General features: G+C 42.4%; 1 protein-coding gene across 1 annotated transcript in view; it reads left to right on the forward strand.

The window, feature by feature from the left end:
• The window catches only part of NECAB2 (N-terminal EF-hand calcium binding protein 2), a 316,012-nt gene that overhangs the window by 157,099 nt on the left and 133,793 nt on the right, over nucleotides 1–25,120 (forward strand). The window contains exon 5 of the mRNA XM_050922735.1: nucleotides 8,642–8,739. Within this exon, the coding sequence (XP_050778692.1) occupies nucleotides 8,642–8,739 (98 nt within the window). The remainder of the gene's footprint in view (nucleotides 1–8,641; nucleotides 8,740–25,120) is intronic.

A 25,120-nucleotide genomic window follows, 5' to 3' on the forward strand; every position in this document is an offset into this window, starting at 1 on the left:
TTCAGTAATATATGATTAATTTCAGGCACTACCTCATCTGCAGGCTTCAATAAAACCGCATTACTTTATAGTGCCAATTACATATTTGTCTTTAGGCAAAGCTTAATGTTTTACAGCGGGTAGCCTACAATACATATAATCACCAGAGCGGCCCCCACTGTTCATAGAAATTAGAGGTAGAAAATATCTAGGCGGGCATTTTATCCAACTCCCCAGCTAGAATAGAGTAGGATTATTTCCTACAGTGAATTCTCAAGTGCTTTGTCTAGATTTTAAATGACTCATGCAGTGGGGCTTTTGCTACTTCCCATGGGGAGATTATTCCACGGTCTAATGGACCCCTCACTGTTAAGAATTTTTTTCTGCTGTTCAGTCTGGAGATGGGAGAAGAAGATTGCTTTTTTGTTTTACAATACCTTGTCAGCTGCATTCCCCATGCCTCCTTCAAGATGGCACAAAGGAATAATTACATTAAAAAAGTATCCATATAAAACAACCTTCACAATGCGTCAGTGGCTTTACCATTATAGCGTTCACAGATCCCTCCAAAGACAGCAATTATGTAGTTAAAAATCCAGCATCTAGACTCTAATCAGACTCCGGCAATCAGTGCGGTGCTTTCCGGTGGGTTTGTGCTGATCTGATGGAAGTTAGTTTTTATTTCAAACATTATTAAAGATTTGTCTGTCCTTTTATTAGAGTGCCAGGCCTTGTCAGCAGAAGAAATTGCAATGGGCTGGGTGGGTGCTAATTTCAGTTGAAGAATGGCTTATTTTGGTTGAGCTTAAACCACTTCCTAATTCATTTGTACAGTACTACATTTAAATAAGGCTCTCTTCAACTGAACTCAGTATCTGCAAAGCCTTTTGCAACAGTTTAAAACTAAATCGGTTTAAAATCACACCTTAAATTAGAATGGTGCAACTTTTTGTGTCAACAACCCCATGCTTGTAATCAGACTAGGATGCCTTTTGGGAAACTCCTGAGCTGTTGGTCAGGCATGGTTTGTTATTTAGCAAAGTGGGGTAGACTGAGACAAGCCCATGATTCTGGCATGGAGTTCAATAGGGGGAGTCATACTAAAAACAATAAATCAGATTTTATTTCCTAACTTACTTTGAGCCAATTCGTAGTTGCACTGAAGTTAGTTGGGCCTATTCACAGAAACTGATATATGAGAAATCGACTTGTATAATAAGTTCTCTTGTATTTGCCAATTACATGTTTTTCCACTCCACTTTCCTTGTTTAATTGGTCTTGCTTGTTTCCCACCCCATTAAACTAGTAACTGCAGATCACATTATAAACCTAGATTGAAAATAAGAGGTAAAGCAGCATTGTTTGATGGGACCTTTCTTTCTCTGACAGTCTTATAAAACAGAAAATTATACAGTTGTCATCCAGGGTGAGATCACACTACCTGGCAATGAAGAGTATATGTAGGGTTGATCAACGATCCCTGTAATTAAGCTACTTGGAAAAAAGAGTTGTAGGTGTCTGTTATTTGGGGGTCTTACATAGGTTCTGATGAAGATGGTTTTGCAGCATTTTGCTGTGCAAACTGACGAGCAGATTTTATGAAGAGAAATAAAATCTCATTTGTCTGTCACAAGGGACTGTTTGGGGCTATTTTGCAAAGTCCTACATTAATACACAAAATGTTCTTACCTGTTCAGATACAGGTGGATCATGACGTTGCAACTAGATTGTGTTTTGTGTAGTCTTTGTTCATTGGATGGCCAGGCTTGGTCTAACTCAGTGGAAACAATTATTTTGTTTTAAATTATTCTGTTTTTAAAGGAGTAGGAGGGTGGGGAAAGAACAACAATATGAAACGTACAATAGGATTTCCTCTTGTGAATAACTCCATTGCAAGGGCACCAATTGAGGGGGGGGGAGGGGGAGCGCCCTCGCCCCCCCTCCCCGTTTCATACCAGAGTCGTGCAATCTCCCAGGTGGAGCTCTTAACTACAGCACAGCATTGCAGAACTTACATTTGACAGTAAAGGGGAGGTGCCCCTGGAGCTGGAAGTCAGTATTTTGTTTACAAACAGAGGAAGGGTGATTAAGATAAGAAAGGGCTGGTGATTAAATTAAGGATATGGAAGTTTAGCCTGTAAAAGAGGAATCCCTCTGTGGAGGGGGGAGAGGGAGGAGGGGTTGTTTTAGAGAGAACACAGGGAACTCCGAAAAAATACAGAGAAGCACAGAGCCAAGGTTACATTCAGAAAAGGGGGAGATTTGGGGGCATAGGTGAAAAGAAGGGATCAAACCCAGGGAAGGGCTAGCAGTGTATAGAGACGTTCCCACTCTACCTGTGGTACTTATGTGGCCCCATCACCATCGTATCTGAGGCTGCACCTCAGAATGTCTAACCTATTTCTCCTCCCAACCCCTCAGTGTGTTGGAGCAATGCTGTTATCCCCATTGTACAGATGGGGCACTGAGGCCCACACAGACTAAAGGTATTTAGGCACTCCTAGAGCTTGCACCCCACATCCCCTCCTGCATCCCAACCCCCTGCCACAGGCTCAGCCCAGAGCTCTGTTGCACACTGCCAACCCCTCAGCCCCAGGCTGTCCAGAGCCTGCACCCTCTCTGGAACCTTTACCCAGCCCAGTGAAAGTGAGTGAGGGTTGGGGGAGAGCGAGCGACGGGGTGGGGGAGGGAAGGGAGTGAAGGGAATGGGGACTTGGGGAAGGGGTGGGGCCCTGAGGAAGGGGTGGGGTAGATCCGGGTATTCAAAAAGTGATCTTGGATGTAAAAAGGTTGGAGATAACTGATCTAATCCAACCTCGTGTACAGCATAAGGCACCACCACCACCCAACACCTGCACACTAACCCAACTGAACTGAGACCAAAGTATTACAACCCACAGGAGACTAGACTATTATGTGACACAGGCAGAGGATAGGAGGGACTGAGATGCACCGGTGCCTGAAGCCCCACAATTCAGGGAAATGATTAAGTGAGACATACGCAGATAATCCTGGCAAGTGACCCCCACCCACATGCTGCTGAGGAACGCAAACTCCCCCAGTCTCACTGCCAATCAGACTTGGGAGGAAACTCTTCCCCCCCGCATGTCAATCAGTTAGATCTTGAGCATGTGAGCAAGCACCTGAGAGACAGAATGCTCGGAGCCACCCAGGAGCTCTGGCCTATCCCCACAATGTCCTATCTCCAGGCATGGCCACCTCCTGGTGCCTCAGAGGAAGGAGATAAAAGAAACCAACCCTACCAGAATACATTTGGAGAGAGAAAAAAGTCCCATCCTGACCTCTGCCAATAGCTGACTGAAGCACTGAGGCATGAGCTCTAGGAACATAGGACATAAATCTGAAGTGAGTCCCAGGGCTGTTGAGCCCAGGCCCCTGCTCCCCCATCTGAATAATGTCCCTGGACAGCTATGCAATAAGAGGGAACATTTTTTTCCTTGACCCCTGAGATGACCAGCTTAATTCTGAAGTAGGAGAAACGATGAATCAGCAGAACATCCTGGCTGTGTCACTGTTCCTACTTATTCAGTGGGAGGAATTAAGTAGAATAATGCAAAAAAACTGAATACTTAAAATTACCAGTAAAATCTACTTAAAAATGAAAGTAGAAGAATAGTAAGAAAATAATGAAGTATGATGATCTCATGTTGACAATGTACAAATCATGGCCCCAGTCCTGCAAGATGTTTGCAGGATTGGGCCTATAAAGGCACATTGGGAACATCTTATAATTAAGGTTTCAAGTCTTTCCCAGGGGTCACGGATTCTGTGACTTTCTGGGACCTCTGTGACTTCCGCAGCGGCTGACCCTAGGGCCACCCAGGCTGCCTCCCCTTCCCCAGCAGCATCGGCAGCAGTGGGGCCTCAAGCCGCCCCCTGCCTGGAGCAGCAGCAGCAAGGCCCTGGGCTGCCCCCCACCCAGAGCAGCAGCATCTGCTGGAGCACCCTCCCTCCTCCTGCACCTAAGATTTACTAAAGGGTATTTTTAGTAAAAGTCATGGACAGGTCATTGGCCATGACTTTTTGTTTATTGCCCTTGACCTGTCCATGACTTTTACTAAAAATAGCCTTGACTAAATTGTAGCCTTACTTATAAATGGATCCCATGACTGCTGCTTACCATATTTGTTCCTGTGGCTTTCAACACAACTTCCATAATTCCCACTAAAGAATAAGCAATGTATTACAAATGTTTTTCAAATTATAAAATAATTGATTTTTTTTAAAAAAGGTTATTGAATCACAAACCCTTAATATATTTGGCATGTACTACCAGTGATTTATACTTTCCTAAATAATGAAATCTATTATTGTACCTTTAGGGACCAAATTTAAGATCAAAATATCGGAGGAGAGAGAAATATTCCAGCATTTTAACTGCTTCTTAAAAGACAGCTTCTGACATCAGAACAGCTCCAGCATGTAATGCATACTGGTAACTTACAGTCACAATTAACAAGCCCACCTGTAGCATGGCACTTTATGTGAAACCTATTAATATCACATTTGATGCATATCAATTCTACAGTGTGTGTTTATATATATAAACGCACACATATATATATATATGTAAAGTCTTGGTAAGATCACACTAGTCCAGTGTCTTTAAATCTGTCCTTAAAACTGGAAAGAGGCATGCAGATTAGCAAAATAAGAATTCTTGAGGTTCTGCTCTAACATATACCCACAATTCCTGCAGGGCAAGTGACAGTGCTGTGATGTGACCCCCTGGGAAAGTCCTCCATTTTATGTGCCTGTCCCTATTTTGTTGTGGCTCCCCTTCCACTGAGAGTTACCTCTATGGATCTTGACTTGCATGGTGAATTCATATGCAGAAACATTTAGAATAGAGGTAATTTAAATTGCTCACGCGTGAATCACACATAAAACCTAAGGCTACGCAATTCATACCTGCTGGCAAAATTCGGTCCTACGTAACTCCAAGTCTGGATACAAACTGTTCTATTTCTTTGGGTTCTCGAAAACATTCTCTTGCAATTATGAGTTCAAACCAAGCACATCAAACATGTTGTTTAGAGCTATCCCCTGCCGCCAGTAGATTTTTTTGTTGTTGTCTGTGGAACTTAAGGACCATGTGAGAGCTTTCACTTGACCACCTACGAAATGGATTTTCTTTATCTTTTCTTTTGATATCTACTCCTTAGAATGATTTATTTTTCTTGTTCATGTGAAAATACAATCTGCTGCTGCTGCTGAAAATGAGCTGTTTGGCTTATCTCTAGTTGAGCACTGAGGTGCAGTGGATGACAGTGGAGTGTCACTTTGCTATCATTCCAATCACTGCCATGCAAGCCATTTGGAGATGTGCTTGGGCTGCAGACAGATATGTGCAGCTTTAATTAAGCCAGAAGAAGCTAAATAATGGAATAGTCTCCTGCAATTTATTTATAGCCAACTTCTGCAGAAATGTCACTTCAATATTAATTTTCATTTTTTGATGCTGAGGAATGATACTAGCGCCGGGTTTTGCATTTAATTCTAGTTCATGCCATTTACATGGAAACTAGTCAGCTTTGTGCCTAGAGTCAAACGTATGCCATGTGTAGTTGAGGATGCTGCACTTAAGTTATCATTTCTGTTATATATGTCTAATTTTCAGGAGTTGACCACGTATGCATGGAATGATTTCAGGGCTGAAATCTGTCATCGAACTATTGTCTGTAGATCAGCATATCTGTTTTAACTACAATGAAATAACTGAGGCTTAAATCCAGTGTACATAAGTGAAAATGAGTTGGATAGTTCCAGCCCTCTCCCTGGTGAATGTATACCCAAGTCCCATACCCGCTACTCAACATGAATTGTCACCTCTTGTGATAAAAAGCTCAGGGTTGCACTAGCAGAAGCAAATGGCAGGTGAAGAATTGGGAACACTGTCACACTGTCCCTGGCTCTGACCAGTGCAAGTCCCTCATTTCTTGAGCATGCAGTCCCGGGGTTTTTTTGCTTGGAAGAACAAAGTGTTAACAGGTGTCACGCTGTCTGGAGAGGCTCACCACTGTGAGTGATTATCTCAGGGCAGACTATCAGGAAACGGGCAGACATCCCAAACTGTGGTGGTATGTTCTGTAATTAGATTTCACTAAGCCAGTAACAGATGTGAACTCCTGAATCACGGTACCAGTCTTAACATGGAGTCACAGACAGTCCCCTTAACCTCTCCAGCTTATGTTGCCACCCAGACAAACTGAACTTTGTGATAAAAGGTTACTTAAACCTAAAACCATACCACATTAGGTTGCTCCCAGTCTCAAAGGACCAGCCACTTACCCCAGATCAATGAATACTCCAGATCTTACACCAAAGACAACACTGGCAGCCAATTCTATAGTAAACTAACTATAGGTTTATTAGCTAAGAAAAAAGAATGAGAGCTATTGAGAAGTTAAAGCAGGTAAAACATAATAGGTAAATCAAAGTTTGTAAATCCAAAATGATAGCAGATTGATTTACCTATTATGTAATCTTTTCAGGGCTTCCCAGAATAACTCTGGGGGATCTCCATCTTCTTGTTCAGTTATTCTACCCCGTTAGAATCCAAACAGTCCACGGATAAAGGATCTCTTTCAGTCAGTACGTATGGCTTCTTTTCACAGACAACAATCTGACAAGTGTCTGTACCCACACAATGGATAATTGCTTTGAATTTAGCACTCTTCTTCATTTGAATGTGATGAGTTATTTAGTTACAGGAATATACATAATGTAAATGTCTGCCATTACATTATCACGGGAATAGACAAGTGAAAACAATACAAGTAATATTCCATTAGATTTCATGATGTTCTAACACCTGAATACACTCTTACATTAACACACGCTTTGATCTAAGTTTCAGAGTAGCAGCCGTGTTAGTCTGTATCAGCAAAAAGAATGAGGAGTACTTGTGGCACCTTAGAGACTAACGCATTTCTTTGAGCATAAGCTTTCATTGGCTAATACCCACTTCATTGGATGCATGCAGTGGAAAATACAGTAGGAAGATATACACAGAGAACATGAAACAATGGGTGTTACCATACACACTATAACGAGAGTAAAAACTATTTCCCCATGCTAATTTCTCCCCCTACTGTTACTCACACCTTCTTGTCAACTGTTGGAAATGGGCCATCCTGATTATCAGTACAAAAGTTTTTTTCTCCTGCTGATAATAGCCACCTTAATTGATTACTCTCATTATTGCTGGTATGGCAACACCCATTTTTTCATGTTCTCTGTGTATATATATCTTCCCACTGTATTTTTCACTTTGATCTAAGGTTATTTAATTACCGGGTATGCATAATGTAAATGTAATGTAATAGTAAACAGCAGGATATAGAGAGATGAAAACAATACAATTAACATCTCCTTAGATCTTTTTTAACAGACATGTGAGTTGGGCTTAACATATACTAATACATTTAACTCGTTTGATATTCTCACACAAGTGAATTGGCCTATGGCTCTGGCCTGAGCTGGTCAGTCAGTGTCACAAAAAGGAAGGGCAAAAATAAGTTAGAGGTGAATGTTTTCAGGTACTGTGGTGTTGTGCTTTTGTAACTCATGCATTTCCCGTAGTGCCATCAGGCTGCCATTTATGAGACAAAAGCCATAATGTGGACAACTGCCTTTGGGGTTCTCAGGGAGCAAGGAGGGGGCTCAGCACTTTTAAAGAATTGACACTGCGTACAAGTACCTTTCTTTCTATGGAAATTTCTCAAGGGTGATAATGTTGAGATCTCTGGGGTGAAACTGTCCAGGACCTGACTCCTTGTGTAGTCATTTGCATCTTACAGGGTGGGTGACAAATAGTGCTGCCAGGTATCAATCATACTTTGCACATTGTAAAGCAATGGGGGATTGGATCTTTGTACCCTAACGAGGCAAACCTCAGACTCCTTCAGCATGGAGCAGTATGTGCCTTTGACACAAAAACAGACCCTTAGTTTGTTTGCCCATAGCCACGTTGGCACCTGCTTACTTCCTTGCATTGCATACTATGCTGAAACAACTGAAGACGCTGAAATGCTGTCAGAAATCTGCACAAGCAGTGATTCCATTCACAGATTCTCTTCCAGTTAGAAAGCAATGGGTGGCATAGAGTCAGAACCGCAGCTGTTATGAATTGAGGTAGAGCCAGTGAGCTCAATGGAGTCATGCCAGTTTACACCAGCTGAGGATCTGGCCCATTTTCTTACCTTCTTTTAACCTTTTTTGTGGTGAGGAAGCTAGGAGTCTCATGGTGGGGGTGAGGAGTGTAGTGGACAGAATGGATTTCTATGAGACTTCCAGTATATCCCAGTGTTGGCAGTAATTCAGAAAAATTGGCGTTTTGGTAAAATGTGGAAATGGGCATGAAAGAACTTTAAAGCTACCACCAAGTTAATAGCTATTTTCAATGGTAATCTCTTTGGCTTGGGCCTGGACTTTACAGGATGTTCCACTACGCACCCCTTTATTGTGAATTTAGCTCAGGGTTCTCAAAGCAAAGCATAGAAGAAATATATATTTTAAAATGTAATTAAAATCTTCATAACCTTGTCTCTTCACTAAAAAGGCTCTTGTAATGTTGAACAGCCCTGGAGTATTCAGTTAACCTAGAATCTACCCTTTATTTCCTCCATTGGTTCTCCAGATTATTTTGCTGATCATATGGGAGACTATGAAGATGTTTTGGCTTCCCTGGAGACCCTTAACCTCTCCATTCTGAAAGCCATGGACTACACCAAGCGGGTGAGTAGCTGTTGTTGTTATTGTAGCTTGTGCTATGCAAGTGAGTGTGGCTAGATATGTTTTCTCCAAGCTTGTGGGTCTAAAGTAGGCATGGTTAATACTTTTCCTGTAGTCATTTTTACTAAGGGTAAATAGGATAGTAGCAGAAACATCATTAAAGTAACAACACCAGGGATGTTGTCATCAGAGTGAGCAGTGTGTTTTTGAGATGGCCTTGAAAGAAACAAGTGCTATTGTGTTACTGTTATCGTAGATAAGGAGTTCAAGAGGCAAATCTTAAATGTCCATGGGATAAAATTGTAAGACTGATGATGCATGCAAATGTGGCCTAAAAATAATCGATCAGTATAATAAATACCTTCACCGGGTTATCTGCTCTGTTTTAGAAAGATCTGTCTTCTACATTAGCTAATAATTGTCTATATATAAAGTGTCTGCCTCCTACCAATATCTAGAAAACATTTGGCTTCACACAAATATAGACAACAAATGAGTTTATAAAAATCATTCATTTTTATTCTAAAAAGCCCTTAGTGGCCAAAGCATCAGCAGTTTGGATAGCAGGGTTTTAAAATGGAAAATAAATTATCAGCTTGTGTCATCAAATGGCTATATGTGTATAGGCTTATGCATTGCCAGTGCTGCAAGCTATATTGTAAAAGCTGATGACTGCTGTTGTTTCTAAACCAGGGTTTAAAACAGTCTTGAATTCTGCAGCATGTGAAAAATTATCTGTTAGCATCTCAAAGGCAAAAATCTTTACAGTGTCATAGACAAAGATCCATTAAACTTCTCCCGGTGGATTTCTTCCTTCTGCTCCATTCAAGCACATCGTTTTATCACCACCGTCCTAAACTCTAGCTCAGAAGACTGCCTGACTAATGAAAAGATTAAATTTGATACATCAGCTGCAATGTATGAATGCATGATGTCAATGGAGCAACCAAATGGAGAGGTCTCAGCCTCAGTTAGCAAGATGGTTGTCTCTCACCATCTGATTTAAAGTAATGGGAGCATTGTAATAACATGTTCAGAGAGGACATTTCCTGTTAACATCTTGTGAACCCTGAAAGCTCTAGGACGGTTTATGAAATCAAGGTGAAAATTACACGTGAAGTAAATGATGGCATAAACATTTTATTATATAGAGTTGTATCTTCTCAGCAATCTTTCTGGAAATATTTGAATGGTCTCAACTGGACTGAGTTATTTTGTTTTTCCAGCAGAACATAAAATGCTGTAGTTGCACCCAAGAGGGATTAGACGTCTCTTGTGAGATTTTCAAAAGGGGGAGCATTGGCCTAGCTCTCAGTTCATCAACATCAAAGTCCCATTGGCTTTGTTAAGAGCAGAGTTACACCAGCTCTGAGTGCTTCGAAAACCTCACCTGAAATTCCATTCTTCGGTCTTTCAGTTAATAACTACTACCAAATTAGAAGCCAGAATTGCTTTCAAAAGTGTGGCCATTTATGTCCTCTGTTTAATGCAATAGAAACCAGAGCATTTGTGTTAAAAGACTGATGAGAATGGCTTGGGAAATAAGTACCATTTGTGCATGAAATTGCCAAGATGGAATTAAGCATAAAAGCTGATGTTCACATAAATACACATTTTTGTATATGCAAGTGGGGCTCCATTTTGCATAAATGTGTCTCACAATATACTTTGACAGAACAGTTAATAAATAATAGATTATTAAAAAGTGTAACTAATCTTAAAGAATGCTACATTTTATTTATAAATACTTGGAAAACCTGATCTATCTAATATATAAATGTGTTAATCCTTCTACAGTTACAAACTTCCTCATTTGAATTATGGACTTACTACGTACATTCCAGGGAGAGAAATAGTCTGCCTTTTCTCCTATGAGACGTTATTCAGTATGCTGAAAGTTGAGCAAAGTAAAGATGTTCTTCTTTTTTTTAATAAAGTATCTTAACCTATTCACAGACTGAATTCCAGTCGTCCTCTGAATAATCCAAATCAAAATCTTCCTTGCATTTATCTCTAGAGTTAGAGGAAACCTTGAATCATTTAATGTTATAGATTTGGTAAAGATAGGACATTTTAGGAATTGGAATAGGGTCAGGGAGCATCGGTGTGTTACTCAGCATTGTCTCTTTCTCTGCTCTGGCTATTAAATAAAAGTCATTGTTTTCTTGATTTATGTAATTTTCAATATTTTAAATATTTGGGATTGGTGTGGCATGGAAGGCAAAGACATTTATTTGATATGTTTGTTAAAATGAAGATATAACCTTGCAGCCAGACATATTGCTAGTATTTACAAGATTTTTTTGTATTAATATTGGTAGCTCATTGTGCAAGGTGAATAATGGAAAAAAATTCAGCAACATTTTAATATTTTTTAATTGATTTGCTTCGACTCTGTGCATGCATCTTTTATATTTTCTCCTGGCAAATGTTCAAGCAAACAAGTTTACCAGCAGAAATGTGTGCTGAAATGCAAGTTCTAGTTGAATGTTAAAGTTCTCATGGAAAGCAATTTCAAATTAATTCATTTTATCTATACACTCATGGCTCTCGTTCAGTGCTAAATTTGTAATGAAAGAGGTGCCGGTGCTCAGTCAAATAAGTCCTGGGGCTCAAGCAATATTTTTACTTTCATAAGTGATGCGGCCAGCCCAGGGGTGCCGGGGCTATAGCATGCCAAGCTTAGAAATGCCAGCGCTCAGCCCTGGAAAGCCCTGGCACAAATTAAGCACTGCTCTCGTTACATAGCATCTGAATGCATATTTGTAGATTTATCCTCCCAGCACCCTGTGATGTAAGGAAACATTTTACAGGTGAGGAGAGACACAGAGAGATTAATTGATCTGCTTGGGATCATACTAGGAAATGAACCCAGTGTCCTGAGTCGCAGGCCAGCACATTAACCAGCAGACCATCCTTTCTCCTGTTTGCAAATATTCCCACCAGAAGCTTGAGTCCTAAGAGTTTTGTTCATTTGATCAGATCACATGATATGTTTCTTTTCCCAGTGTTTCCAGTCAAAACAATTCATAATTTGGGCATCAATTATTGGAATGGCTTATGAGAAAACACTATACCAAGGAAGAGCTCTTCACAGAAATGTTTTGGTGAATAATGAATGAAATTAAGAATAACACGAGCTCCTTGCAGAAAATTTGTGAACTGAGAGAAAAGCAAAACTCATTAATGAATTATTCATAAAATATTCTCTCAGTTCTAGGAAAGAGCTGAAAGAACCTAGAAAATAAGTGGTTTTCTAGGTAGATTTAAAAAACAGCAACACTATCCTGCAGTTTCTGAACAGATTAGTCTGACAAACTGGTTCAGATTGAAAATAAAATCCTTTAGAAGCTTTCCCAGAACCCCAATCAATTAACATTTTTGAGACATTTTAAAAAAAAAGTGTTTAATTGTTTTAGTTGGTGGCTCTTCCTAATTTCTGGGGTCAGCATCAGAATTGCCAAAGCACTGAAGGTGAAATTCACCCTGTACAGAGGCCCTGGCTCACATAAGCCTCAAAATGGGGCATATGGGGGACTTAAGTGTGTCATAAACAGATAGCTAAGGGTTAATGTCTCTTTCACCTGAAGCACCTGACCAGAGGACCAATCAGGAAACCGGATTTTTTCAACTTTGGGTGGAGGGATTTGAGTGTCTTTGTCTTTGTCTGCCTGCCTGCCTTCTCTGAGCTTTGGAGAAGTAGTTCTGTTTTCTAATCTTCTGTTTCTAAGTGTAAGGACCAAGAGATCAGATAGTAAGTTATATGGTTTCTTTTCTTTGATATTTGCATGAATATAAGTGCTGGAGTGCTTTGATTTGTATTCTTTTTGAATAAGGCTGTTTATTCAATATTCTTTTAAGAAATTGCCCTGTATTGTGTCATCTTAATACAGAGAGAACATTTGTACTTATTTTTCTTTCTTTTTATATAAAGCTTTCTTTTAAGACCTGTTGGAGTTTTTCTTTACTTCAGGGAAATTGAGTCTGTACTCACCAGGGAATTGGTGGGAGGAAGAAATCAAGGGGAGATTTGTGTGTTGGATTGCTAGCCTGACTTTGCATTCCCTCTGGGGGAATAGGAAAGTACTTTTTGTTTCCAGGATTGGGAACAGAGAGGGAGATTCACTCTGTTTGGATTCACAGAACTTGTGTCTGTGTATCTCTCCAGGAGCACCTGGAGGGGGGAAGGGAAAAAGGATTATTTCCCTTTGTTGTGAGACTCAAGGGATTTGGGTCTTGGGGTCCCCAGGAAAGGGTTTTCAGGGGGACCAGAGTGCCCCAAAACACTCTAATTTTTTGGGTGGTGGCAGCAGGTACCAGGTCCAAGCTGGTAACTAAGCTTGGAGGTTTTCATGCTAACCCCCATATTTTGGACGCTAAGGTCCAAATCTGGGACTAAGGTTATTACATGGTGTGCAGCTGGTGGGACTAGAATCCAGAAGCCAGTAGGAATATTATATTTTTCTTTTCTCTGCTAAGGGCTTTTTAGCAGAGAGAAACAGTTGGTTTTAAAAGGGAACCAGAGAGAATTTTTTTTTTTTCTGCTCTCTCTCGCAGTTTGTGGCTTGCATGTTAAGGGTCTTTTGTCATGCAATAGCCCTCCCATTAGGAGGCAAGTAGCAGCACTTATAGGCATGCAAATAAAGTGGTTTTTCTGGTTTCCCTTCATTGAACATTAGCTAGAGAGAGAAAGGGAAAAAAGCACTGTTGCTAGGCAGACTTCAGGAGGCAACAGAGAACCTGCAGTTCAGAAGATAAACACCGGAGGGCACCCCAACCCAAGAAAACAGGAACCATGACTTCTAAGGCAAAAATTGAGGCCGAAGAACAAATCAAAGAAGCTGAACACAGGCGACAGATGGAGATGAAAGAAAAGGAAGAAAGCATCAAACTGGCAGCCTTCCAAAGAGAACAGGCGGCCCAAGAGGCAGCACACAAAAGAAAACTAGAAGAAGAAGAGGTGGCCCACCGCCGAGAAATGGAAAAGCACCAAAAAGAAATGGAAAAACAACAAAAAGAAATGGAAAAACAACAAAAAGAGAATGAAGAGAAGGAAAAACAGAGAAAACATGAACTGGAATTGGCAAAAGCTGGGCTGCATGGGCCAGCCAACCCTAACAACCCGGTGCCAAATATTGCTCCACAGCACAGGAAATTTCCCACCTACAAGGCAGGTGATGACACCGAGGCCTTCTTGGAAAATTTTGAAAGAGCCTGTCTTGGGTACAAGATCCCCGAAGACCAGTACATGGTAGAATTGAGGTCACAGCTCAGTGGACCTTTAACAGAGGTGGCAGCTGAAATGCCTAAGCACCAAATGAATGACTATAAACTTTTTCTAACCAAGGCCAGATACAGGATGGGGATAACCCCAGATCATGCCCGTCGGCGCTTCAGAACCCAAAAGTGGAAACCAGAGGTGTCATTTCCCAAACACGCCTACTACATTGCAAAAAACTATGAGGCCTGGCTAACAGGAAACAACATTCAAACCTTGGAAGAACTGAACCTCCTCATACAAATGGAGCAGTTCTTGGATGGTGTTCCTGAAGACATCACGCGGTACATACAAGATGGAAACCCCAAGAATATCGCTGAGGCGGGGGAGATTGGAGCCAAATGGATGGAACTGGCAGAAAGCAAGAAAGCTACTGTCAAGGGGAACGATTACCCCAGGGGGCACACAGACCATAAACCCTACAACCGAGGACAGCCAAAGACCCCACATACCACCCAAGTAAAGCCACAGATACCCTACCCTTCAACCTCACCAGTCTCCAGTAACTCACCTCGGCCCAGTGACCCATCAGATGGAAGATGCTTTAAGTGTAATGAACTGGGACATATCAAGGCCAAGTGTCCCAAGAACACCATGCGAGTGCAATTCATTACACCACCATCACACCCAAGATCCCCAGGCCCGGATGCCTCCCAAATACCCTTGGAGCGAAGGGAAAATTTGAGAGTGGGCGGAAAGAAGGTTACTGCGTGGAGAGACACGGGGGCACAAGTGTCAGCTATCCACCAATCCTTCGTTGACCCCAAATTCATCAACCCAAAGGCCAAAGTTACAATTTACCCCTTCATGTCACAAGCTGTAGACTTGCCTACAGCTCAACTGCCTGTCCAGTACAAAGGCTGGTCAGGACTGTGGACTTTTGCAGTCTATGACAATTATCCTATCCCCATGCTACTGGGGGAAGACTTGGCCAACCAGGTGAGGCGGGCCAAGAGAGTGGGAATGGTTACACGTAGCCAAACCAGGCAAGCTTCCAGACCCATTCCTGTTCCTGAGCCGTCCACAGAGGCCCCGTCTGTGTTACCAGAGACCCAGACAGAGGTAGTGGACCCGGATTCCATGCCAACCACTGAAACAGCCACAGCACCTCCAGTCCCAGGCCCGGAACTGGAACAGCAACCAGCACCAGCCATTGCAACCCCATCTTCAAACTCAACGCCAGAGGGCGCCAGCGAGCCAAAACTGGCAGAAGCAACAGACAGCCATACCCAAAAGGCTCAGCCAGAGCCTGAAATACCCTCAGGTGCACCAGCGGAGAGCGGTTCACCAGCAACGGAAACAACCCCATCACCTACATCGCTTCCAGAGGGACCAAGCCCAAGTCCACAGTCTGAGGAAGAACTGGTGACCCCAGCCTCAAGGGAACAGTTCCAGGCTGAGCAGGAAGCGGATGACAGCCTTCAGAAAGCTTGGGCGGCGGCACGGAGCACCCCACCGCCTCTCAGCTCTTCTAATCGATCCCGGTTTGTTATAGACCAAGGACTTTTATACAAGGAAATTCTTTCTGGTGGACACCGGGAAGAATGGCAGCCGCAAAAACAGTTGGTGGTTCCAACTAAGTACCGGGAGAAGCTCTTAAGCTTAGCCCATGATCATCCCAGTGGCCATGCTGGGGTGAACAGAACCAAGGACCGGTTGGGGAAGTCCTTCCACTGGGAGGGGATGGGCAAGGACGTTGCCAAGTATGTCCGGTCTTGTGAGGTATGCCAAAGAGTGGGAAAGCCTCAAGACCAGGTCAAGGCCCCTCTCCAGCCACTCCCCATAATTGAGGTCCCATTTCAGCGAGTAGCTGTGGATATTCTGGGCCCTTTCCCAAAAAAGACGCCCAGAGGAAAGCAGTACGTACTGACTTTAGTGGACTTTGCTACCCGATGGCCGGAAGCAGTAGCTCTAGGCAACACCAGGGCTAACACTGTGTGCCTGGCCCTAACAGACATCTTTGCCAGGGTAGGTTGGCCCTCTGACATCCTTACAGATTCAGGGTCTAATTTCCTGGCAGGGACCATGGAAAAACTGGGGGAAACTCATGGGGTGAATCACTTGGTTGCCACCCCGTACCACCATCAAACCAATGGCCTGGTGGAAAGGTTCAATGGAACTTTGGGGGCCATGATACGAAAATTCATCAACGAATTCTCCAATAATTGGGACCTAGTGTTGCAGCAGTTGCTGTTTGCCTACAGGGCTGTACCACATCCCAGTTTAGGGTTTTCACCATTTGAACTTGTGTATGGTCACGAGGTTAAGGGGCCATTACAGTTGGTGAAGCAGCAATGGGAGGGGTTTACGCCTTCTCCAGGAACTAACATTCTGGACTTTGTAAGCAACCTACAAAGCACCCTCCGACACTCTTTAGCCCTTGCTAGAGAGAATCTAAAGGATGCTCAGGAAGAGCAAAAGGCCTGGTATGACAGACATGCCAGAGATCGGTCCTTCAAGGTAGGAGACCAGGTTATGGTCTTGAAGGCGCAACAGGCCCATAAGATGGAAGCATCATGGGAAGGGCCATTCACGGTCCAAGAGCGCCTGGGAGCTGTAAACTACCTCATAGCATTTCCCAATTCCTCACTAAAGCCTAAAGTGTACCATGTTAATTCTCTCAAGCCTTTCTATTCCAGAGACTTACAGGTTTGTCAGTTTACAGTCCAGGGAGAGGATGCTGAGTGGCCTGACGGTGTCTACTACGACGGGAAAAAAGACGGTGGCGTGGAAGAGGTGAACCTCTCAACCACTCTGGAACGTCTGCAGCGGCAGCAAATCAAGGAGCTGTGCACCAGCTTCGCCCCATTGTTCTCAGCCACCCCAGGACGGACTGAACGGGCATACCACTCCATTGATACAGGTAATGCTCACCCAATCAGAACCCCACCCTACCGAGTGTCTCCTCATGCCCAAGCTGCTATAGAACGGGAGATCCAGAACATGCTACAAATGGGTATAATCCGCCCATCTACCAGTGCATGGGCATCTCCAGTGGTTCTGGTACCCAAACCAGATGGGGAAATACGCTTTTGCGTGGACTACCGTAAGCTAAATGCGGTAACTCGTCCGGACAACTATCCAATGCCACGTACCGATGAGCTATTGGAAAAGTTGGGACGTGCCCAGTTCATCTCTACAATAGACTTAACCAAGGGGTACTGGCAAGTACCGCTAGATGAACCTGCCAAGGAGAGGTCAGCATTCGTCACCCATGCGGGGGTGTATGAATTCAATGTCCTTCCTTTCGGCCTTCGAAATGCACCCGCCACCTTCCAGAGGCTGGTAGATGGTCTACTAGCTGGACTGGGAGAATTTGCAGTTGCCTACCTCGATGATGTGGCCATTTTTTCAGACTCCTGGCCCGAACACCTACTACACCTGGAAAAGGTCTTTGAGCGCATCAGGCAGGCAGGACTAACTGTTAAGGCCAAAAAGTGTCAAATAGGCCAAAACAGAGTGACTTACCTGGGGCACCAGGTGGGTCGAGGAACCATAAACCCCCTACAGGCCAAGGTGGATGCTATCCAAAAGTGGCCTGTCCCAAAGTCAAAGAAGCAGGTCCAATCCTTCTTAGGCTTGGCCGGATACTACAGGCGATTTGTACCACACTACAGCCAAATCGCTGCCCCACTGACCGACCTGACCAAAAAGACCCAGCCAAATGCAGTTAAGTGGACTGATGAGTGTCAAAAGGCCTTTACCCAACTTAAGGCAACGCTCATGTCTGACCCTGTGCTCAGGGCCCCGGATTTTGACAAGCCATTCCTAGTAACCACGGATGCATCTGAGCGTGGTATAGGAGCAGTGCTCATGCAGGAAGCAACAGATCACAACTTCCATCCTGTCGTGTTTCTCAGCAAGAAACTGTCTGAGAGGGAAAGTCACTGGTCAGTCAGTGAAAAGGAATGCTATGCCATTGTGTACGCCCTGGAAAAGCTACGCCCATATGTTTGGGGACGGCGGTTCCAACTACAAACTGACCATGCTGCACTAAAGTGGCTTCATACTGCCAAGGGGAACAACAAGAAACTTCTTCGTTGGAGTTTAGCTCTCCAAGATTTTGATTTTAAAATTCAACACATCACAGGAGCTTCTAATAAAGTTGCTGATGCACTCTCCCGTGAGAGTTTCCCATAATTCAGTAGTTAAAAAGTGTTCTTAAAATGTAGAAGTCTGTTAGTTATATACTTAGGAGTATATGTAAAGGTGTATGTGTTGTATTAATCTGTTTATTTTCAAGTTCTAGAAGGAAATCGCCGCCAGTGAGCTTCCCCACTGTCTGCAATTTGGGGGGCGTGTCATAAACAGATAGCTAAGGGTTAATGTCTCTTTCACCTGAAGCACCTGACCAGAGGACCAATCAGGAAACCGGATTTTTTCAACTTTGGGTGGAGGGATTTGAGTGTCTTTGTCTTTGTCTGCCTGCCTGCCTTCTCTGAGCTTTGGAGAAGTAGTTCTGTTTTCTAATCTTCTGTTTCTAAGTGTAAGGACCAAGAGATCAGATAGTAAGTTATATGGTTTCTTTTCTTTGATATTTGCATGAATATAAGTGCTGGAGTGCTTTGATTTGTATTCTTTTTGAATAAGGCTGTTTATTCAATATTCTTTTAAGAAATTGCCCTGTATTGTGTCATCTTAATACAGAGAGAACATTTGTACTTATTTTTCTTTCTTTTTATATAAAGCTTTCTTTTAAGACCTGTTGGAGTTTTTCTTTACTTCAGGGAAATTGAGTCTGTACTCACCAGGGAATTGGTGGGAGGAAGAAATCAAGGGGAGATTTGTGTGTTGGATTGCTAGCCTGACTTTGCATTCCCTCTGGGGGAATAGGAAAGTACTTTTTGTTTCCAGGATTGGGAACAGAGAGGGAGATTCACTCTGTTTGGATTCACAGAACTTGTGTCTGTGTATCTCTCCAGGAGCACCTGGAGGGGGGAAGGGAAAAAGGATTATTTCCCTTTGTTGTGAGACTCAAGGGATTTGGGTCTTGGGGTCCCCAGGAAAGGGTTTTCAGGGGGACCAGAGTGCCCCAAAACACTCTAATTTTTTGGGTGGTGGCAGCAGGTACCAGGTCCAAGCTGGTAACTAAGCTTGGAGGTTTTCATGCTAACCCCCATATTTTGGACGCTAAGGTCCAAATCTGGGACTAAGGTTATTACAAAGTGGTGCACAGATATTCCATTTACCCTCTGCGTAGATCGGGACTGGGTAATCGTTCCAACAACTCAAACAATGAAATAATGAAAGATAGGACTGGGGGACTGGCTTGTGAAACTGGAGCCAGATTTCTAGACTAAGATGGTTCAGGGAAAAATTTGAATAAACCCCTAAACTTCCAGAGCCTTATCCAAACCAGACTTTATGAGCTGTCTTGGAGAATCACTGATCATGAATATTTGTCCCAAGTTCACAGAACAGGAAGGGCACAGCTGCTTTTCTATAAGAAAATATGGTTATGTTTATAACTGAGCTGGTTAATTTTGTGGCTGCCTGTAAAGATTTGTGCTGAGTAGTGCGTTGTGGGTCTTAAAACTATTGGAGCTTGGCTGGGTTTTTCGAGTCTCTCTGTGTGGATCCCACTTGTGGTGATGTTCATGCACGTGAGATGGAAATCTTTTGACCAGCAGTGTCCCTACCTCTCCCTTCCCTCTGGAATTCCTTATCTCAGAATTTGAGTAGGGCTTGAGTACAAAGGTGATACTGCGTATTTGTGAGGAGCATGTATGTGTTCTGTGAGGGGAAATCTCCCTTTGGTTGCCAGGAATTCAAGCTAGAGCCCACCTTGAAACTTGCCCTCACAGAGCACCTGGACACACTCCTCACAAATACCCAGTATTTCCCTGGCAGACATCGCCCTGGTACTCAGCACCTGCCTAGACCTAGCCATGCATACCATCAATGGGACTATGGTGGCCAGATGTCCTGATTTTATAGACACAGTTCCGATTTTGGGGTGTTTTTCTTATATAGGCTCCTATTACCCCCCCCCCCCCCATCCACCCTCTGTCCCGATTTTTCATATTTGCTGTCTGGTAACCCTAAATGGGACCCACATGACAACGCATCTCAAAGAAGCACCATTGCTGTAAAGTAAGTAACTGTTCTTTTTCATGCTGCCTGTATGTATGATTTGTTGTAGTCTTTTCAGCAATTTGAGACTTTGATTAGAGAGAAATGTTACAGTGAAAGTGAGGCCACTCCAGGAAGAAGTCCCTCTGGCTGCTTCCCTACCTGTCTGTGTGTACTGAGGTGTGCTCTCTAAAGCAAACTGAGTTGGTGAAAATGCTGGGAGATGCATTTTTATGCCTTAAGTGACTTGTTATGACCAGTTTAATTGCAGGGAAGCTCAATTACATTGTAATGCTTTGAAGGAGGATTTCACTGCTAACAAGGTTTTTGAATTGAACCAGTGTCTGTCTACAAACTTGTTACCCATTGATTTGCTCCTGCATAGCTGAGCGAGACCTGTCATAAAGTTAATAGAATCGCATAACAGGAGAGATAGGAAGGATTTATTGGCTCATTTAGCACATGCCCTGCCAATATAAGTGTATTTCTTCCAACATATTTCCAGTGCCTGGTCCAGTTTACTTTTAAATATTCCATGAAATGGAGCTTCCAGGGCTTCTGGTGAGAGACTCTTCTAGCAAATAGCAGTCACTGTCAACAGATACTTAATATCTCCCCATTACCATTATGGTATATCCTCTTGTTTTACCCTTTATCATTCTTCCTGAGTCTTCAGTGTTTCACATAGTTGCTATATTTATTTCTAGTACTGGAGTGATCAAATATTATATGAACACATATATTATTGTATGAATGTCTGGCACCATAATGAGAAAGCTTCCCCTCCCATGAGTGTAAAAATCCCCAAGATTAACCACTGTCAGCAATAACAGAGGGCTTGAATTTGCTGTCTTTTTGCACAACTGCATCATGCTTGCAAATGAGTGCAAGACTGGACAGTTTGTTCTACTGCATGGCATGTCGTATCAGGAAAGTGGTTATTTGATGGAACAAGAAGTCAAGTCAGACTAGCTTGGCAAATGATGGTCACTTACCCTAATTATGGCTTTCCATTTGGTAGTTTTTTTACCGTTAATTTCTGAGCTTGAAAACCATTCTGAGTAATGAGATCCTCCTTGTGAGCTAAGCAAGGTCAGTGCTAAGTAGCACTTGGCTGGGAGACCTTCAAGAAAACCCCAGATTGGGGTCGGTTCCAAACCGTAATCTATGGCTCATCTGTGGAGCAGATCACATACTGCTGCTTCTCCTCGTTTGTTTCTAGCTGCTACAGCTAAACATACAGGAGGAGACTTTCAATGGCACAAAAGGTAGTTAGATGCCTACTTTTTCCAGTATTGCTTTTCCAGGTAACCAATTGCTGTGGGAGCCACAGACAGATTATTTCATTGCCGATGCAGGGCAGGTGTCTGCAAGACAATCTCTAAGAAGTGGTCCACACTATGGAAAAGTATGAAACCTTCATCTATTTGACCCAGGAGTTAGTACCTCTGTGTTAATACTGAGCCCACACCCCAGTGTGGTGTTACGGGACATTTTGTCCTTTAGATGATGTGTGCACCTAAGATCTTGAGCCCTTCGGTTAAAGATCCCTGGATGCCTTTCAGCATAAAGCTGAGATTTCACAACATTATTTCTTTGGTGACCTTGTAAGTCTGGCATTTCCTGACACTGTGATTTAAACTGTGACACTTGAACATTGCATTCAGGTAATATTTTTGTTGAGGATGAGGCATTGCAGATTTCCTCTTTGGAGACAGACAGATAGACACGGACCCACCACTGTCTTGGAAACCTTCATCAGAAAACTTGTTATTAGATTGATAGCTGAGTTTTCTGAATGTGTTCACTGATTCATAGTACGTCTATTGAAGCCATGCATACATTTGATATCCCTTCATTGCATGTTAATGTTGACATTTTATCCTCCCTTGCTGCTCTGGGTACAGGAAATGCTCTTTCTTCCCTTAGAGGAATAAGAGAAACAGAGTTCATTCTGCATCTAGGCCATTATGGCCCAATCCTACAAGGTGTTCAGTGTTTCCAAGAGATGGTGAGCACCCAAATCTCCCAATGGGAGTTGAGGGTGCACAGCACTTTACAGGATTAGGCCATTAACACAGCATGTTGCTTTCCTTTGGCTCTGACAGCCTTCCCATAAACTACACAGCAAGGCAGAAATTAGCTCATGCTGGACCACCTGCCGCAGCTGCAAATTTCCTTTTCTTTTATAATGAAAGGAAACCATCTTTAGATTAAAGGCAGTTATTTTTTAATACTCCAGATGTTGTGCTGAGTCCCCAAATGGAAGTGCTTTATTTTCTAGGTCAAGGTGAGCTTGTGCTGTTCTCCTTTGATTATGGTATTTTGGAGGTGGAAAAATCTACATATTGTGCATCAGAAACAACCCAGTTTTAGAGATAGTATTATGAATGCAACAGAGAAACACAGATACAATTTAGTGAACGATCACTTTAAAATGAAAATCTAATCTCTTTTATTTCAATAAGTTGATCAATATATTACAAAGGTTGATCATTAAAACTACGTTTAGCAGACGCACTATACATGTGCTATAATAATGTTACAAGGAGATAAGACATTAACAAATCTTCATGTAATACTGGCTCATAGGTTCTTCTAGAATTTGTAGAACTGACTCTCCCATTCTTTGTTGGGGTTTACAGTGTGAGATTTCCAAGATCAGGTTATTGTATTCAGATGTAACATATGTAGTAGGGCTGATTGAAACCAGAAAATTGATGTGCTGAATAACTTGTTTGATGTGATAAATTGTGCCTTTATTTACTGGATCCCATGGAGAGCATTTGGTTAGCTATAGTGCATATATATAAGAAGTGGGCCAGTCCATTGGTGGTTTGCTCAGTAAAATCAATCTGCGGTACAATATGTGGTCTTTGCCTTGTTCCAGCAGTATGTTCACTGTTTCCATGATATCTTCCCAACATTCTTAGATGCACTAGTGCTGCTATTGTTTCACCGAGTCTAAGACAGTGTTTGAAATGAAATGAGTCTTTTCCACAGGGAAATCTGTGACTTTTGACAGGCAAACCTACAAACTGTCAATATTTTGGCGCTTACTGAACTATATAGCGTTACGCACTAAGAATGTACTTTTCTGTTTTCCTGATATTAGCACACAGCAGCTGCTATGCCAGGTAACTGGCAGTAAAAATGACACAACATTAGACAGGTTATAGTTAGAGATGGGAGAACAGGATCAGGAAAAAAACAATTAATTTGAGCTTTCACTCAAACCAAAAACGAATCAAACTTTTTATCTGAGGTTTAAGGATGTCCAGGGGTTTTAAGTATTTTTCAGTTTTGCCAGCCGCTCTGCTTCCCTCCTCTGGGACTGGAAGCTGAAATACCACACCGAAAAAAAAAAGAGCTCATAATAAATTTCTGACCTGACATGAAAGAAGAGCACAAATCTCATGAGAGAACCTGCTCTTTCTTGATTTATTTCTAGCCTAGTTTTGAAGATTTGGGTGATTCAGGTAAGTATCTAGGCTGAACATCTAGAGGTCCAGGTATTCCATTTAGGCATTATAGTTATGAGCTATACAGAAACTAGTTGAAACAGAGTGTGTACTAGGGATGGAGACCACTCCAGTGCTAGCAGTTCTTCATCCTCAAGAGTACATTAATAACATACATGTCAGAAATTACAGTTGTAACTATATTGACGAAAGATATTGGTTTATGATTAGTCAATGGCATTAGATTAATAAGGTGTGTCTATAGTAGGATGGATAGGGTTTGAATAAGATATTTGCAAAGGTAAGCTTTTCCCAGGCTAGTATATCTTGAGTTTTGTACCCTACGTGACTCATTACAGCACAAGTGTCAATGTCATATTGCATATGTCTACTTTTTTTAATGCACAGGCAGATAACAGTATTGGGGCTGTAGGATTGTGCCAGTTCATAAGTTTGGTAGTGAGTGACCTTTTGGAGACTAGGATGGGAGATAAGGTGTTTATGTTGGAGAGACATGAAGCAGGGACTGAGATAAGAACAACACTAAATAAAAACCTTTTTAATCATGGACATATGTCCCTGTAGGAAATAATTTAATGTAGTTAAGTGACAAATGGGGAGTATGGAGACTTGCAGCCTTTGGGTTCACTTGATTTCCAAGATAACAGTTTCTCATATGGGGTATGTCTACACAGGAATTAAACACTCATGGCTGGCCTCTGCAAAGGAGAAGGGTCCCAGAGCCCAGGCCCCAGCTTGAACATCTGTACAGCAATTTTACAGCCTTGCAGCCTAAGCATTTGGAGCCGAGTCAGCTACCCTGGCCAGCTGCAGCCGTGTCCTGGGTCTTTTATTCCAATGTCGATGTACCCATGGTGGGCTGTCAGATCTAAAATTGTGCATCTGTAGTGTAATGCTGTGCATGCCATGAAAAGAATCATTAGTAAAGCAACTAGGAGGAAGATTTTCAAAGTCTTAAATGGCAGTTAGGCTCCCAACTCCTGTTGAAAGTCATTGAGAGTTAAGTGCCTTAACTTGCCATTAGAAAATCTCTTCTTAACCCTCTTCAGAATGTTAATATCTGAATACAAAACATTATAGTATGAATGGATTCCTGCAAAGCAAAGTTACTAGCAACAGTTTATAACTACACTGGATTGTACAAAGGAAAAGTTATAGAACAATTATTCCAACGTAGTCAGTCACATTACAGTTTAATATGAAGGGAAGGATGCACATGATGTTCTTTGATACTGCCATGATGCCCCTGTATTGTTCTGGGATGAATGGAATTTGACTGGCATTGTCCAGGAGCCTCTGGTCATTAGACATATTTCATAAAGCTTGACACAAGAAGATACTGCATCACACTAGCTGTGAATATATTTCATGCCATGGAGCTGTACAGAGGGGACTAGTATGCTTTTGATGAGAATTCTCTTGTTTTGCTTGGTCAAGTGAAGAAAGATTGCTTTGGGAACAGCTGATTTCCACACGGATCCACTGGCCAATGGAGCTTCAATCATATTATGTTAATTTATGTAAATGAAATAATTTTAGAATCTAGCTTTAA

The sequence above is a fragment of the Gopherus flavomarginatus genome, chromosome 14 (genome assembly GCF_025201925.1).
Source record: "Gopherus flavomarginatus isolate rGopFla2 chromosome 14, rGopFla2.mat.asm, whole genome shotgun sequence".
Taxonomy (NCBI): Eukaryota; Metazoa; Chordata; order Testudines; family Testudinidae; genus Gopherus; species Gopherus flavomarginatus.